This window comes from Misgurnus anguillicaudatus, chromosome 22, assembly GCF_027580225.2.
Source record: "Misgurnus anguillicaudatus chromosome 22, ASM2758022v2, whole genome shotgun sequence".
Taxonomy (NCBI): domain Eukaryota; kingdom Metazoa; phylum Chordata; class Actinopteri; order Cypriniformes; family Cobitidae; genus Misgurnus; species Misgurnus anguillicaudatus.
The window spans coordinates 14533078-14548971 of NC_073358.2; the positions used below are offsets into that span (position 1 = coordinate 14533078).

At 40.3% G+C, this 15894-nt stretch overlaps 1 protein-coding gene and 1 long non-coding RNA gene across 2 annotated transcripts; both read left to right on the forward strand.

The window, feature by feature from the left end:
- The first annotated feature begins 5968 nt into the window (after nt 1–5968).
- Nucleotides 5969–10265, forward strand: LOC129444523 (uncharacterized protein K02A2.6). Its single transcript, XM_055205239.2, has one exon. It carries the CDS (start codon nt 6338–6340, stop codon nt 9818–9820), a length of 3483 nt encoding a protein of 1160 aa, XP_055061214.2. The 5' UTR covers nt 5969–6337; the 3' UTR covers nt 9821–10265.
- A 1964-nt stretch (nt 10266–12229) lies between these two features.
- On the forward strand, nt 12230–15894 carry LOC141358864 (uncharacterized). The gene is made up of 2 exons (XR_012365366.1): nt 12230–12528; nt 15737–15894. It is a non-coding gene; the product is annotated as an uncharacterized lncRNA (long non-coding RNA).

A 15894-nucleotide genomic window follows, 5' to 3' on the forward strand; every position in this document is an offset into this window, starting at 1 on the left:
ACACAACATGTGTTTTTGTCACCACAATTATTTTAAAAATAATCTGTAGAATAGTTGTACTCTAATACACTTTGTCATTATTTGCCTGGGCTTCTACTTTCAAAGCTAGGTATTAATTGAGTTATTAACAAAACCAATAGTAAGCAAATGCAGAGAAAATTATGCAATGTACAGTAATAAAAGAGTTGATACATTCATACAGTCCTTCAAATACACCCGGCCCTTTGAAAATAACCGTAATGCTGATGTGGCCCGCGATGAAATTGAGTTTGACACCCCTGTTCTAGATGTTCATGTTTATATGAAAAAAAATATTTTGTGAACTAATACTTGGTTTTTCACTCAACAACAGTAAAGCCAATGCAGTACAATTTCCTGTAGTCTGTGAGCCAATATAAATGCCAAATTTTGATCACCAATTGTAAGTCTTATTCCTTTAGTTGTTTAAGTTTGAATTACAAAAACAATTTTTCAAAACTACTCCTAGGTTTTTCAGTCAACAAAAATAAAATCAGTGTAGTAAATTTTTTCTGTCCTCTGTGTGTATAGATTTATCAAGTACAAAATGTAATGAATTTGAATATCTGCTGTTGTATGCATAGATTTCATGTGATGTCACACAGTGGTGTAGGTGCCATTTGTACGATTGAATTGCAGCATGCATGTTTAAAGGAAATCATAAAGATATGGATTAAAGTTTTCCATTATCCCCAAAACTCTGAGCATAATCAGAAATGAATTGCTGCTATCAAGATGATATATGTCTGGCTGTATTTACATCAGTAGCATTAGGATTCTATTCTACCTTCCATGACATAAACGTGTCATGACATGATGTATAACACAAAGTAGTTACATTTTTATACGTTATTTTTAAAATATTGCAGCCCAAAACTTCACTTAATAATGCATTTGGATATTATTCACACAAATGACCTGCCAGAACCCAACTAAATGGCTGCACTTTATGAAAGTGACCACAGACAAATGCTCACCAGCAAATATGCTGCAAGTCTACTAAATGACATGACATTTGTTATTGACACAATTTGATATTGAAAACATAGTTGGATAAGTTATGTATTGGCCCAGCCTATAATCACATACCAATGATTGCAGAGCTATACCACTATTTGACAATTTAACATGACAGAGCCTGAAAATGTTTTTATTAAAATATGTAACATTGCTTTATTGTTTCCAAATCCAAAATGTGTTCACAGGTTTCATCAATGGATACATGATTTATGAAGTCCCTATTATTATGTTAAAATAACATTTCATCAATCATTCTGTTGGTATCCGTTTTAACAGTCATGTGACAATCGGACAAGGGTTAAACATTTAAATAGGTTGATGGAATCTTCAAGGACACCAAGCATATGGAGATTGGTCATTTATTTCAAAGTATTATTTCCTAACCCTGCCATTTCTGCTTCTGTGTGTGTGTTAGCTTATTCTTCACCATTGCTGTGTTATAGGTTAGCCCTGTGACATGTATATCTCTATATCAGAACATCGTAGAGAAATTGTGGTGGGCTGTATTGTCTCTTGTTAACAATTTTTGAAACCTTTTGTGTGGCAAATCTTGCCATGGCATGCACCACATCATATTCTCTACAGAAAATTGGTAACATGTTAGTATTCCAGATTCTAGCAGCAAAGTAGCAGCAAATCTACACAGGCATGCCCTTAAAGGGGTCATATTATGAGATTTTATTAAGATGTAAAATAAATTGTTTGTGTCCCCAGAGTGTGTATGTGAAGTGTTACCTAAAAATACTCCACAGACCATTTATGATTGCATGTTAAAATTGACACTTTGTAGGCCGGAGCAAAAGTGTGCCGTTTTTGGCTGTTTCCTTTAAAATGCAAATGAGTGGATGAAATGCAAACACTAATCACAATGATGGTGGTTTGTTGTAATTGAATCTCAATTGTGAGGTCAATTATTTTTTTCCCTTCTTTCTCTCTGCACTAAATGGCAGTGCTGTGGTTGGATAGTGCAGATAAAGGGGGCAGTATTATTGTAATTCGCTTTGCTACCTACCTCACAAAACAGGTCAAATTTGAACTATGTAAATTTTCACATGCTTACAGAGAACGGTTTTCCCAAAGAAAGTTACTGGGTTGATCTGTTTTACGTTGTCTAGGTTGATAGAAGAACTGGGGACCCAATTATAGCACTTCCACATGGAAAAAGTCAGATTTTCACGCTATGACCCCTTTAAGGTCCCAGATCGCTTGAACCCCGCTAATCGCTGCTTGCAGCTATATTTATAATTATTATTGCTACTGTAGAAAACTAAACACACTCTGCCCTCACAATTGTCACCAGGTGACGATTTGTGAGGGCGGAACCAAAAGTATGGAAGATGGGTTCCGCCCGATGATGGTTCCGCCCGGACGACTGACTCCGAACACCGGAATTTCCGGGGTTTCCCCGAGGGCAAAATCAGGCCATATTACGCACAGGTGTGGGCGATTAGTGCAGCGATTGCTGATGCCAATGAAGAGGAAAAGCAGAGCATAAAAAGACCTTTGAAGAGTCAAAGGCCCTGTCCCAAATGGCGCACTTCATGTGGACTTTCGGTCTTGTGGCCTTAAATTGCGCGTGCTCGCTTAGTCCACGAGTCCGTAGGGTGTCCCATCTGTCATTTTTACGCTTTGAAGTGTGCTCATCAGCGCCTCCTTTGCCCCCTTGATGCGGTCTTCAGCGAAGCCCGCACTGCAGCAGGCTTCGCGCACTTTACCAACCCAGAAGTCCTTGCGAAAGAGCAATCAGACCAATCAGACGACGGAAGGGAGGAGCTCACACTGACGGGCAACTTCTCTACCTATTTCCGGTGTGACGCTCGAGTCTGTCCCAAAATACGACTCCGTTGCACCCACGTGGACTCGCATTAAGGGTCCCTAAAGTCTGGACTACGTGATGTCATCAAAGTGTGGACTCCGAGGAGGACCACAAGTCCGGAGTGTGCCATTTGGGACAGGACCAAACAGTGTGCTTTTTGGTGCGTTTGATTGCTGCTGTGCAGGCCTGTGCATGTGCTGGAAACTGATCCCTTAGGGAAGAAAGCGGAAGCTGTTAACGGTGAAACCAGAAGAGTAGAGAGGAGAGGTGACTGGGTGAAGTAGACTTGTGGAAACTACGTGATAGGATCGAGTAAACAGCGAGAGAACCACGGAGTATTGTGGGGGTCTGAACACATGAGTACAGTATACATTTCTGCAAGCGCCACGAACGAAGGCGTACCCGAAGCGTGTTGTGAGTGTGCTAGTTTGTGCCGGCCCTACGGGGAAGAAGACGTAGGCGAGCCGGGAACTAGCAGTGAAGCCAAGTTGGAGATCTCTTCCTGGGGATAATCCCCGACTACACGTGAGTACCTCAACCATTGTCAAACGGAGTATTCTTGATGCCAGTCTGTGTGTCTGATTAGTATTGTGAGTTTATCGATCGAGAGGCTGGCCCCACTGGAAGTAAAGGGTGGGTGCGCTGAGCGAGGTGTATTTAGAACGGCGAGGAGGTCCTACGACCACTGCTACGACCTTTTCTTCTTGTGCTGGAAATAGTGCCCAACGAATCCCCCCCCCCCGAGAGACCTGGGCCGAGTTAGGCATCTCCTGGTGTCACGTGAAATGTGTGAAGACTGCTGTGGGTGAGTCGTGAACTTTACTTTGTGGGTGTGTGCACTAAAGCTTGCAGTGTGTGCTGTGTTTGGTAAAAATAGGTGCCGCCCTCAGTCCAGACACCTATTGTGGACCTCGTGGTCATCATCCAGGGTAGTTGCATGCACATTCACCATCTCCATACGGAGCCTCTTCAAGAGTTCGCCCCAGTTCAGTACCCCCAGTACCAGAGAGGAGGGGGGAACTAGGGAAGCGTTCAGGCCCGTACGCTTTCTACCCGGCGTCCCCTGTGTACAGCAGGCGCCCCGAAAATCCACTGCCCCCCGGGAACCGTGTTGGGTGAGTCAACCATTATACCTCTTACCTCTGTCTGAATTACCTACCTGTGTGGTGTAACTTACCTCTGTCCTTAGCACGCCCTGCAGAGGAACGTGAAGCCCCAGTTTATGCAAACCCCTTACATCTGTCTGAAGTACCTTACCTGTGTGGTGTAACTTACCTCTGTTCCTAGCACGATTTGAAGAGGAACGTGAAGTCCCAGTGTATGCAAACCTCCCACCTTTGTCTGAATTACCTACCTGTGTGGTGTAACTTACCTCTGTCCTTAGCACGCCCTGCAGAGGAACGTAAAGCCCCCGTTTATGCAAACCCCTTACCTCTGTCTGGAATACCTTACCTGTGGACGTAACCTACCTTCATTCCCAGTACAGCCTGAAGAGGAATGCCAAGCTTCAGCTGGTAAAGTACTTACCTTTGTGTGAAGTTCTCACCCGTGTTGCATATCCCACTTCTGCTTTTAGTTCCGGCCGGGAGGAGGCCGGAGGAGTTTTCGCCAGCGACCCTAGGGGGCGAGAGAAGGAGCAAATACCTCAGACCATTGCCAGTAACAGGTACCGAAGAAATTACCAACCAAGCACTAAATTGTCTTTCCTGTTCTGCCTCCAGGAGAAGCGGAGGGCGCCACGGATAGTAGAAACCCTTCAGGAAAGGAGTCCTAGCCCCCGCTCTACTTGGAGTTGTCCTGGAGATCAGAAGAAGAGACTGTTTTTAACTGCCATTTCCCTCTTCCCCTTACCTTTTTAAATATTTAATAAAGTTGTATTTTAATTATAGTATACTTGTCTGTCTGGTCATTGGGGTAGTCTTGGGAACCTCCTCGAGGTGGAAACTAGGAAGGGGCGTGACCTTGTTTAGCTATCTCTGGGTCCGCCCCGACCTGTGACACAATCATAATGCCAATATGCCCAGCAAACGGGGACGTCCCCCGGACGTTGCGAACGTCCTCTTAGGTCCGCAATTGGTCCGCATTGTAACGTTCGCTGGCGGACCTTCCGGGGATGTCCGCATATGGTCCGCTAAAAAACTTTTGCTGGCGGACCTTGCGGGAACGTTCGCATATGGTCTGCTTAATAACGTTCGCTGGCGAACCTTGCGGGAACGTCCGCATATGGTCCGCTAAATTACGTTCGCTGGCGGACCTTCCGGGAACGTCCGCATATGGTCCGCTAAATAACGTTCGCTGACGGACCTTCCGTGAACGTCCACATATGGTCCGCTAAATAACGTTCGCTGGCGGACCTTCCGGGGACGTGAAACCACTCAAAGCTTTAAATATAAATCCATTCTACACATTTAACCATAAGGCAGGGAGTTACACTTAAGAGTTACCCTTTCATGCAGACATCAAAGTAAAAATGCTGTTTTAATGAAAACCGAAGTTTATAGTATCTAATATTAATATTTTTTCTTTGTTTAAACTACTTAGTATGGTAAAAACATGACCTTTATATAGACCATTTACTGATTTTATTACATAGATCCCATTAAAGTCGCTTACAATTGTACAATAATTTTACATTTAACGTGAATAAAGATCTGGCACCATGTCTTTTTTAGTAAATGATTATCCATACTATTCCTAAGACATAACTATCGTCAATAAATCGAAATCACTGTGATGTATGTATTTAATGTTCCAGTGCACTAGGAGGCGCTGTAGGTCTCCCCCGTATGTATGTTATGTTGTCGATGAAGAAGAGAGTTCAGATTTTCTCAGTAAACAGAAAGTGAGTTGACACAGCAATCGTCTCAGTGTGTGATTAATGTTATATAAAGACAAGATATAACATATTGGCGACGAGGATTGGCGAACGCCTGAGCTGTCTGGCTGCTGCACTGTTAGATTGGACATACTGAACTTGTGGACACAACACCTGACGTAATGGCTGTGTTTATCGGTCATATGGATGCCTTCGAAGAGGCAGCTGAACAGTGGACTACGTACATAGAAAGGTTTGAAAACTTTGTGACTGCAAATGATATTGCAGATGAGAAACGCGTCGCGGTGTTGCTGAGTGTCATAGGTTCATCTACATACGGCCTGTTGCGGAGTTTAACCGCACCAGATAAGCCGGGTGCAAAGTCATATGATGACATTGTGACTGTTTTAAAAAACCATTTCTCACCGAAACCGATCGTGATTGCAGAGAGATTTAGGTTTCATAACCGCAGTCAGCACGAAACAGAGACAGTAGCACAGTATGTCGCAGTTCTGAAAAAGCTGAGTGAACACTGTGAATTTGGGACGCATTTGCAAGACGCGCTGCGCGATCGCTTTGTGTGTGGTCTGAAAACGGAGTCCATACAGAAGCGGCTATTGACGGAAGCAGCTCTCACTTTTCAAAAAGCAGTGGAGATTGCAGTGTCTATGGAAACGGCCACGAGGGAATCTCATCAGTTAAGTAACTCTTTAAAAGTGAATGCTCTGTCCTTAAAAGAAAAAGGAGGAAATAAGTGTTACCGTTGTGGAAAAACAAACCATAACGAAAAAGACTGTTATTTCAAAGAGCAACAGTGCCACAATTGTGGTAAAAAAGGTCACATTTCCAGAGTTTGTAGAATTAAAGGGAAACACATGACTGAAGATAACAAGGCCAAGTTAAAGAGGATGAAAAAGGTCCAGCAGAAAAAGAAAGTGCATCAAATGGATGTAAAGGACTCCTCTAGTGACGACACTACAGATACTGAACTTGCGCTGCATGTGATGACTAAAAAGGAGGAATTGTCACACATTTGTCTTAAACCAAAGGTAGAAGGAGAAATTATGGAAATGGAGCTAGACACTGGAGCGGCTGTCTCTCTAATTTCAAGAGAACTTTACAATGCACAATTGGCTCATAAACCACTGCACACAACTGATGTGATCTTGAAAACATATACAGGAGAAGTGGTGTCTCCAGTAGGGGTCATTGAAGTGAAAGTAAAAATGAACAAACAAAAAGCTACATTACCACTTTATGTTGTGGAAGGAAGTGCCCCACCTCTATTTGGCAGAGAGTGGCTCAAGAAAATCAGGTTGAACTGGCGTGAAATTAAGAGTGTGAAAAAGGATGCACTTGAGACAGTGCTATCAAAACACAAAAATGTTTTCAGGAAAGGATTAGGCTTGTTAAAAGGTATCGAAGCCACAGTGTCACTCAAGCCACAGTCTCAGCCACGATTTTGCCAAACACGCAATGTCCCCTATGCTTTGAAGCCAAAGGTTGAGGCTGAGATAAATCGCCTCTTGGAGTTGGGGGTCATCTCCCCTGTGACATGCAGCGATTGGGCCACACCGATTGTGCCAGTTGTAAAAAGGAACGGGGATGTGAGGATTTGTGGAGATTTTAAGGTAACAGTGAATCCTGCCCTTTGTGTTGAGCGTTATCCAATCCCTCGCATAGAGGATCTATTTGCATCATTAGCAGGGGGCAAGCGCTTCACTAAATTAGACCTTTCAAATGCATACCTACAAGTTCCAGTGTCTGAAAGCTCACGTAAGTGCCTTACAATCACCACATCAAAAGGGCTGTTCTGTTATAATCGTTTACCATTTGGAATTGCTTCGGCACCTGCCATTTTCCAAAGGGCAATGGATCAGATTTTGCAAGGCCTCCCAAATGTTCACTGTTATCTAGATGATATATTAGTGACTGGGTCAGATGATGAGCAACATCTCAAAAATGTGGATGCAGTCCTCAGTCGTTTGGATGAATTTGGGCTATGTGTCCAGCGTGAGAAGTGTGAGTTCTTTAAAGATTCGCTGGAGTACTTGGGGCATAGCATTGATGCTCAGGGCCTACATAAGTCACCTGAAAAGGTCAGGGCAATCATGGATGCACCTGCACCAAAGAACGTCACACAACTTCGTTCATTTCTGGGACTTTTAAACTATTACAGTCGATTTATCCCTAATCTGGCGTCAGTGCTAGCCCCTCTAAATGCTCTACTGTGCAAAGGAAAACAGTGGCTGTGGTCTCAGGAGTGTGAAGATGCATTCGTCAAGGCGAAAAAAGAGTTACTGTCACAAAGTGTGTTGGTGCACTACGACCCACAGCTACCAATTCGACTGGCCTGTGACGCTTCACCATATGGTGTGGGCGCGGTCATCTCACACGTCCTTCCTGATGGACAAGAAAAACCAATTGCCTTTGCATCAAGGACATTAAGTAGGGCAGAGCAAAATTATGCCCAAATTGAAAGAGAGGCACTTGGTATTGTTTTTGGAGTACGAAAATTCTACCAATATCTGTATGGGCGGAAGTTTACATTGTTTACAGATCACCGTCCATTGACAACCATCTTCAGTCCAACAAAAGCCATTCCATCTATGGCTGCAGCTCGTTTACAACGTTGGGCTTTGTTGTTGGCAGCCTATGATTATGACATCCAGTACAAAGATGGTGCACACCACTGCAATGCGGATGGGTTATCACGTTTACCCCTGCCAACTGCATCTCAAGTTAAGTCGGACACAGTGGAGTTACTTCAAGTAAAACAGCTGGAGGCTCTACCTGTACTGTGTGCAGACATTTGTAAAGAGACTAGGGCAGACCCAATTCTGTCTCAGGTTATGGAGATGGTAACAACTAGGCATTTTCCAAATGTCATGGATGCAAATAAGGAGCTTGCACCATATATGCACAGGAGGGATGAGTTAACTACTCAGCAAGGTTGCCTCATGTGGGGTTGGAGGGTTGTCATCCCTCCCAAGCTGAGATCCAGGGTACTGACAGAATTACATACTGGACATCCAGGGGTCGTAAGAATGAAGGCGGTTGCACGTAGTTATGTCTGGTGGCCTGGAATTGACACTCAAGTTGAACAGTTGGTAAAAACCTGTCAGACATGCCTGCAGACACAAAAAGCACCTGGACCCTCACCCTTACACCCATGGAAATGGCCAGAATCACCGTGGCAACGCATACATGTGGACTTTGCAGGTCCATTTGAAGGACACATGTATCTAATAGTGGTAGATGCTCACTCTAAATGGCCTGAGGTGTGTGTGATGAATTCAACTACATCTATTAAGACCATCGAGGTTCTGAGGACACTGTTTAGTCGTTATGGACTCCCAGAAGTACTGGTTAGTGATAATGGACCTCAGTTCACCTCTGAGGAGTTTCAGACATTTCTCAAGGCCAATGGAGTGACACACACACGTTCTGCACCTTTTCACCCAGCTACGAATGGCTTGGCAGAACGCATGGTTCAGACAGTAAAGCGGGCTTTACGATGTTCAAAAGGATCAACTTCCATTCAACAAAGGTTGGACACCTTTCTACTGGCGTACCGAAACACCCCCCACGCCACTACAAAAGAATCACCTGCTTTGCTGTTTTTGAATCGGAGGTTGCGATCTCGTTTTGATCTACTGAAGCCAAATCTTGCTTTTGTGGTCGAAAAAGCCCAAAGCAAATCGTGCCAGCGTCGTCAAGTTCATGCGAAAGAAAGAACATTTGCTGTGGGTGACAGGGTATGTGTTCGTGATTATCGGCGAGGAAAGAAGTGGATGCCTGGTGTGATATCGGCAAAAACAGGACCAGTATCATACACTGTTGATGTGGGACTTTCAGTTCACTGGAGGCGTCACGTTGATCAGATTCTGGCACGTCAGGATGATGGTGGTCATGGAAATGAGATTGGTCCAGAGACCATTGAAGTCCCTGAGGGGAATCTGTTGGATCAGTGTGAATATCCTATCTCAGGAGAAACATCACATCCTAGTTTTGACCAAATTCCAACTGGATTAACACAATCTGAAGATTCAGCCATTGGGGACAATGAGGTGGTATTACACACTCCACACAAAGAGACTAAGCGTTATCCTGAACGTACCATCAAACCTCCAGTACGGTTTAGCCCTTAAGGCTTACCGTGATGGTATAAACCAATTCTATTGTGTGCATGTTAACAGTCATGGTGCTGAGTTTAATTTAAAAGAATAAGCACAACACAGTTCATTGAATATTTCTACAGTTAAGATTCTAATGTTTAATCAAAGTTCAATATTTTGATGTTACTAAAGTGTTTCATTATACAAGTGAATCTTAGTGCATTTATACCCATGTACATGTGGACATGTAAAAGGAAATGAAAGAAACTATCTTTGTCTATGTCAAGTATATGTAACATTAATACTGGAATGATTACAACAACGCTAAGTGGGGAGGAAAATGTGATGTATTTAATGTTCCAGTGCACTAGGAGGCGCTGTAGGTCTCCCCCGTATGTATGTTATGTTGTCGATGAAGAAGAGAGTTCAGATTTTCTCAGTAAACAGAAAGTGAGTTGACACAGCAATCGTCTCAGTGTGTGATTAATGTTATATAAAGACAAGATATAACAATCACAATGCACATATTCATGTAATAGTTAAAGAATCCACCATTGTGAAGTTACATATCACCCGATTAAATATAAATGAAGTGCAAGTACTTGTTTATTTTGATTAATATGATACGGTGTTGTGTGGTTCTTCAAGCGTTGTCTTTCTCATATATGAAGCACTGCATGATAAATAATTGTCACACAGCAAAAATCTATACAAATACATTAGGCTATATCAAGGAAAAACAAACTTGAATCTACAACTACAGCTCAAATGTAAAACTTTTATTATTGCAAAGGATTCAAATGCAAGCAAAGCAATGCAAACAGAAATGCAGAATGACAGTCACTCAATCTGTTGTAAGGAATGACTTTCAAAAAGCAAGTGCTAAAGAGGCCAAACACGCGGAACACAAGTCTAACGCTGAAACTGCTGGAAAAGAACAATAAAAAAGATACAGGTAAGACATACATCCTCATGTAAACTTGAACTATATCTCACATTCTACACCCATCATTTAAACTGTCAAAGTGTTGGTTAGACTGCAAAATAAGGTGTACTTTGTAATTTCATAATTTTCCTTTTTTTCTATTATTTTTCTTTTTTCTAACGGTTTCTTACTAAACTGTCTTCAGTGTTGCCAGCTCTTGTGAGACAAAAAAGTAACCGCAGCTTCAAAAACAAGCCCAATATTATTATATTGTTTACGGTTAACAAATGAGCTCAAAACATTTTAACCTTCAACCCCTCTGAAATTACAAATTTTTAAGTTTAGTATTAAATTGCAAAGATAACACTTTACAATAAGCTTGTATTTGTTAGCATTTGCCACAATGAACTAACAATAAACAATACTTCTACAATATTTATTAATCTTAGTTCATGTTAATTCCAGCATTTGCTAAACCATATTTCAATTCAAAAGTTATATCTGTTACAGGTGTATTATATTTTGTTGTGGCATCTAGCGATGAAATTGTGAATAGAAATCAACCTCAATTTTGAAACACAATGAAATTCTATGGTAGCTGCCACAGGACAAAAATGTCATCGTCTGAAGCCCATGTTATAGTCGTGCCTAAGGTCTGGTTCTCAAAGTAGCACCTGGAGATGTTACTTGGTACTCACACTATTCATTGCACAGACATCCTACATGCTGACATCATCACTTTTCTCCTGACTATTCTCTTCGCCATATCTCTTTTGTTTAAACATGGTAGACAGTGATGTACATAAAATAAGCCTTTAAGTTATTGTTTTTTACTTATGTAATCTTTATAAATAACTACTAGCCTAACTCATATAAATGTCTACTTGTACTAGCAAGCTGTCTGAAGCATTGAGATGCGGATCACTGCTAACAACACACATGAATTATCTTACCACTGATGCACGAAGAAATCCCTTATGTTGCAGTAAATTAGCTAACTATGTAACAAAATTCCGGCAACGCTGGTACGCTAGAATTGTTTCTATTTGCACATACGCACCAGTTATGTGCACCCCTGCCTATAATCTCACCCACTCTGAAGCGATACTAAACTGTACTGGAAAAGCAACGAAAGCGAGCTGAGCTGCATCGTACCGAGCCAAGTTGTACCCTACATTGGAAAAGCGCCATATCGTGACATTGGACCCTGGAACACAGAAAAGCATGAGACAGTAAAAAGCATCAGATGTTAGGTTGTGTTTGAATGCTTTCTCTGAACAATTTCTCCATGAACTATGCATGTAAACGAATTTAACCAAAGTACCTATTCTTTCTTTCCCCTTCTTAAAGATCCTTTAAAACCATAGCCAGAAAACTCACCATCTCAGCTTGTTATTAACAATATCTTTATTTGTTCCAACAAATATAACTTGCTATACAAGTTAAATATACAAATATAACTTATTAATAATCTTATTAACAAATATTACCAAATTCTATTATTTTAGCCAGGAAAACTAAAATGTCACAACATTGAAATGTCATATATGGCTATAAAAGTATATATTTTGACTCACATCTCAATATGGTGGCCTGCGACAGCCGGATGACGTCAAAGTAATCAAAGTATCGCGAGAGCGAGACAAAATATGATTTCTTTAATCATTCTCGCGGTACTTTGACGTCATCCGGCTGTCTGTTCTTGCGGCGCCGCATTAAGTCAAACAAGCCTCCTGACTGCGTGCGAGAACGTTTGAATTATCTGGCACGAGCCCTCACACGTCAAACTTCAACTGACACAACGGTCTCGGTGGAGGTATTAAACAAAAGCGCCTTTAAATTTCGTCATTTTTTATACACATCCCGTTTATTTTGTAGTTAATTGTTTAAAAGTTAGTAATTTTGTCAAGTTTTCGTTACAGGGTAAGATTTCGTTATCATCGTTGCCATATAACTTACAGTATTTATATTGGTTCAAGAGCGCAGTTTGATAACTCATTCGAGGTTTGTAGCCATATTTAAGTTACTCGCTTACTTTGTTTCAGTGTTAGAGTAAATGTATAAGGTTTTGAAGTAATATTAATAAGTTGCTGCGCCTCAATCCAAAGGCTAACCACTGGAGGTAGCATTTGGCTGTATAACTTTTATGTCATCAAGACTGATATTTAAGAATATTAACAATAATAAAGTTAACTAATATTCACAGTTAATCGTAAATTGTTGTAATATGCTTATGACTTGCGAATGTAATGTTCATTTAACTGAAATAAACCAGGCTTGATGACGTATCCAGCCTGCATATTCAACCTCCGGAGGATGCAGCCTTCCGTTTGAGAAACGGCCTACAAGTGTGAGCGTGCGCGAGATTCTGTCCGAATTGATTCTTCCCACATTTTAAGGTTTAAATTAAGGCTATGTTTACATTAATGTGTTTATCCTTTAACATGCGTTACCTTTGCTATTTTACGCCTTTCATTTACACTACATCACCGTTTTTGACCCTCATAAATGGATTCGTTCGCAAACGCTGCAGACCCTGTTTTAGTTTGAGAACTCAGACGTTGCTCTAAGTGTAAATGAACGTAGACGAGTCTTATGTAAACGAACAGCTGATGTTAACGTGACAGCGCATCATTTTCAAAGTAAAAATTATTTTATTCATGTAAATGTTGGTTTGCCACGGAGGTTTTGCCAAAAATAGTAAACATCTACCAACCAGCTATTATAAACGCTATATCGGATTGTTTTAACATGTATCCTTATAGATAATGTCTGTTTTATATTAATGTTTGAGTATTGTTGGGTTTAATGTGTTTATGTTTTGTTTAAATTTAGTTAGCTTATGAAAGATAGACTGTAATTTTAAACGCCATATAGGCGTTGCAAAGGCCAATATGAAGGGAGAATTGTAATAGGTCAGACATTATTTTCCAGTTTAATGTAAGTTTTGTTTGCTACTTTAAAATGAATTTCGTTTCAGATAATTTGTCTCTTCATTTTAATCGATGTTTTGTTGATAAGTTTTGTGAATATAAATTAATAAAAACAATAAACTCAACGTCCTTAATATAATGCTCGTTTAGGCACTTGCGCTTTTAGCTATTTGTGTGTTGCTAGCGGAGGACGTGCACGGACCTCGCACACTTTTAAAATTAATGCAATAAGCATTTCTGGTAGGCTAAAGCAACACTTCACCTATTACTATGTTTGATTGAAGTTTGCATTTGCTGGAATTTATTTTTGCTTCAAGTTCGCTGCTGTTTAGTACTTTTCACTTGAATGCTTCCTTTTTAAATCATAAAGACCTTTCTGTTTGTTTATAAAATCAAAATTAACCTATTAATCATATTAATATGTTGTAGGGGGAGCTAGAACAGTATAAGTGTTTATGTTTTGTTTAAATTTAGTTAGCTTACGAAAGATCGACTGTAATTTTAAACGCCATATAGGCGTTGTAAAGGCCAATATGAAGGGAGAATTGTAATGGGTCAGACATTATTTCCCAGTTTAATGTAAGTTTTGTTTGCTACTTTAAAATGAATTTCGTTTCAGATAATTTGTCTCTTAATTTTAATCGATGTTTTGTTGATAAGTTTTGTGAATATAAATTAATAAAAACAATAAACTCAACGTCATTAATATATAATGCTCGTTAAGGCGCTTGCGCTTTTAGCTATTCTGTGTTGCTAGCGTAGGACGTGCACGGACCTCGCACACTTTTAAAAATTAATGCAATAAGCATTTCTGGTAGGCTAAAGCAATACTTCACCTCTTACTATGTTTGATTGAAGTTTGCATTTGCTGAAATTTATTTTTGCTTCAAGTTCGCTACTGTTTAGTACTGTTCACTTGAATGCTTTCTTTTTAAATCATAAAGACCTTTCTGTTTAGTTATAAAATCAAAATTAACCTATTAATCATATTAATATGTTGTAGGGGGGAGCTAGAACAGTATAAGACTTTCCCAAACACATTTTTTTAGATTCAAAAATAGTGTCTGTTATAGTTGCCAGCAAAGGACCCAGGTATGACTTTTTGTCAATATCGCACACCCCTAGGCTGCGTAAATGCGCAAAGGTAAGCTATTATTAGAGTAATAAGTTATTTAACACTTTTATGCGCATGCCCAGTTACATGATTGGTCATGTTTCATGCGTTTATGGTGGTGTATAGTGTTGGTGAAGATTCTTTTTAAAATGCCAGTATAAACGAGGATCGTTTTCATTTTAAAATGCCGTTTTAAAACGCAAATGCTCTAACATAAACATGGCCTAAAACTCCTAACTTACCTTTCCAGGGGTTTCTGTTCCTGCAGTCTTCCAGCGATAGTGGCGCGTATGACGATGCGGACACGAACTGCACACTACAGTATACCGCCGCCTACTGTACTGTAGTAAAATAACGTGTAGGATTGAATACTGTGGCAAACGCATTAAAAAAGCCATTTAATTCATTGTAAAAACAATGGACATGCCAGTTTAAGTAACTTGTGGGCTAAATAACCAAAATAAGTTTGTAGATGTGGTTCAATTATTTTTAATAAGTGTGCAGCATAATGGACCAGCCAGAATGTATGTAGCCTATAAATATATCCTTTAGACTTTATTTTTAAACCTTTATTTGGTGGTATATGGTTAAACCTTTTAAATGGTAGCAATCGGCTTTATGCCAAGCTGCACTACTTCCTGAACTTCAGCCAGCTCCTTGTTTCCTGTCTGCCATTATTGGACAAACTGATTTATCCAGGTGTGCCTGACCTCAGTAGTCACAACAACAATAATCAGACACACCTGGATTAATCCGTTTGTCCAATAATGGCAAACAGGAAACAATGAGGTGGCTGAAGTTCAGGAAGTAGTGCAGCTGGGCATAAAGCCTATTGAATAAAAATCTTAAATTGAATCAAATCTCTTATAATAATACATAAAAGCTCTGGAAGGGTTGGGGGTACATCTGGGTAACATTTTAACATTTAATATATTTTGATGTGATATATATTAACTTTCTTTATTTTGTTTTCTCAGCCTTTAAACATCTAAACATGTCCTCCAAAAAGGTAAGTTCAGCAGATCAGCTTATCTTATTCTGTAATATTAATACTGGTTTGAGAAAAACTAAGATTAAACAACGTACATGTTTCCAGGAAAAAGGGAAAAACATTGGAAAACAATTTCAGCCTAAG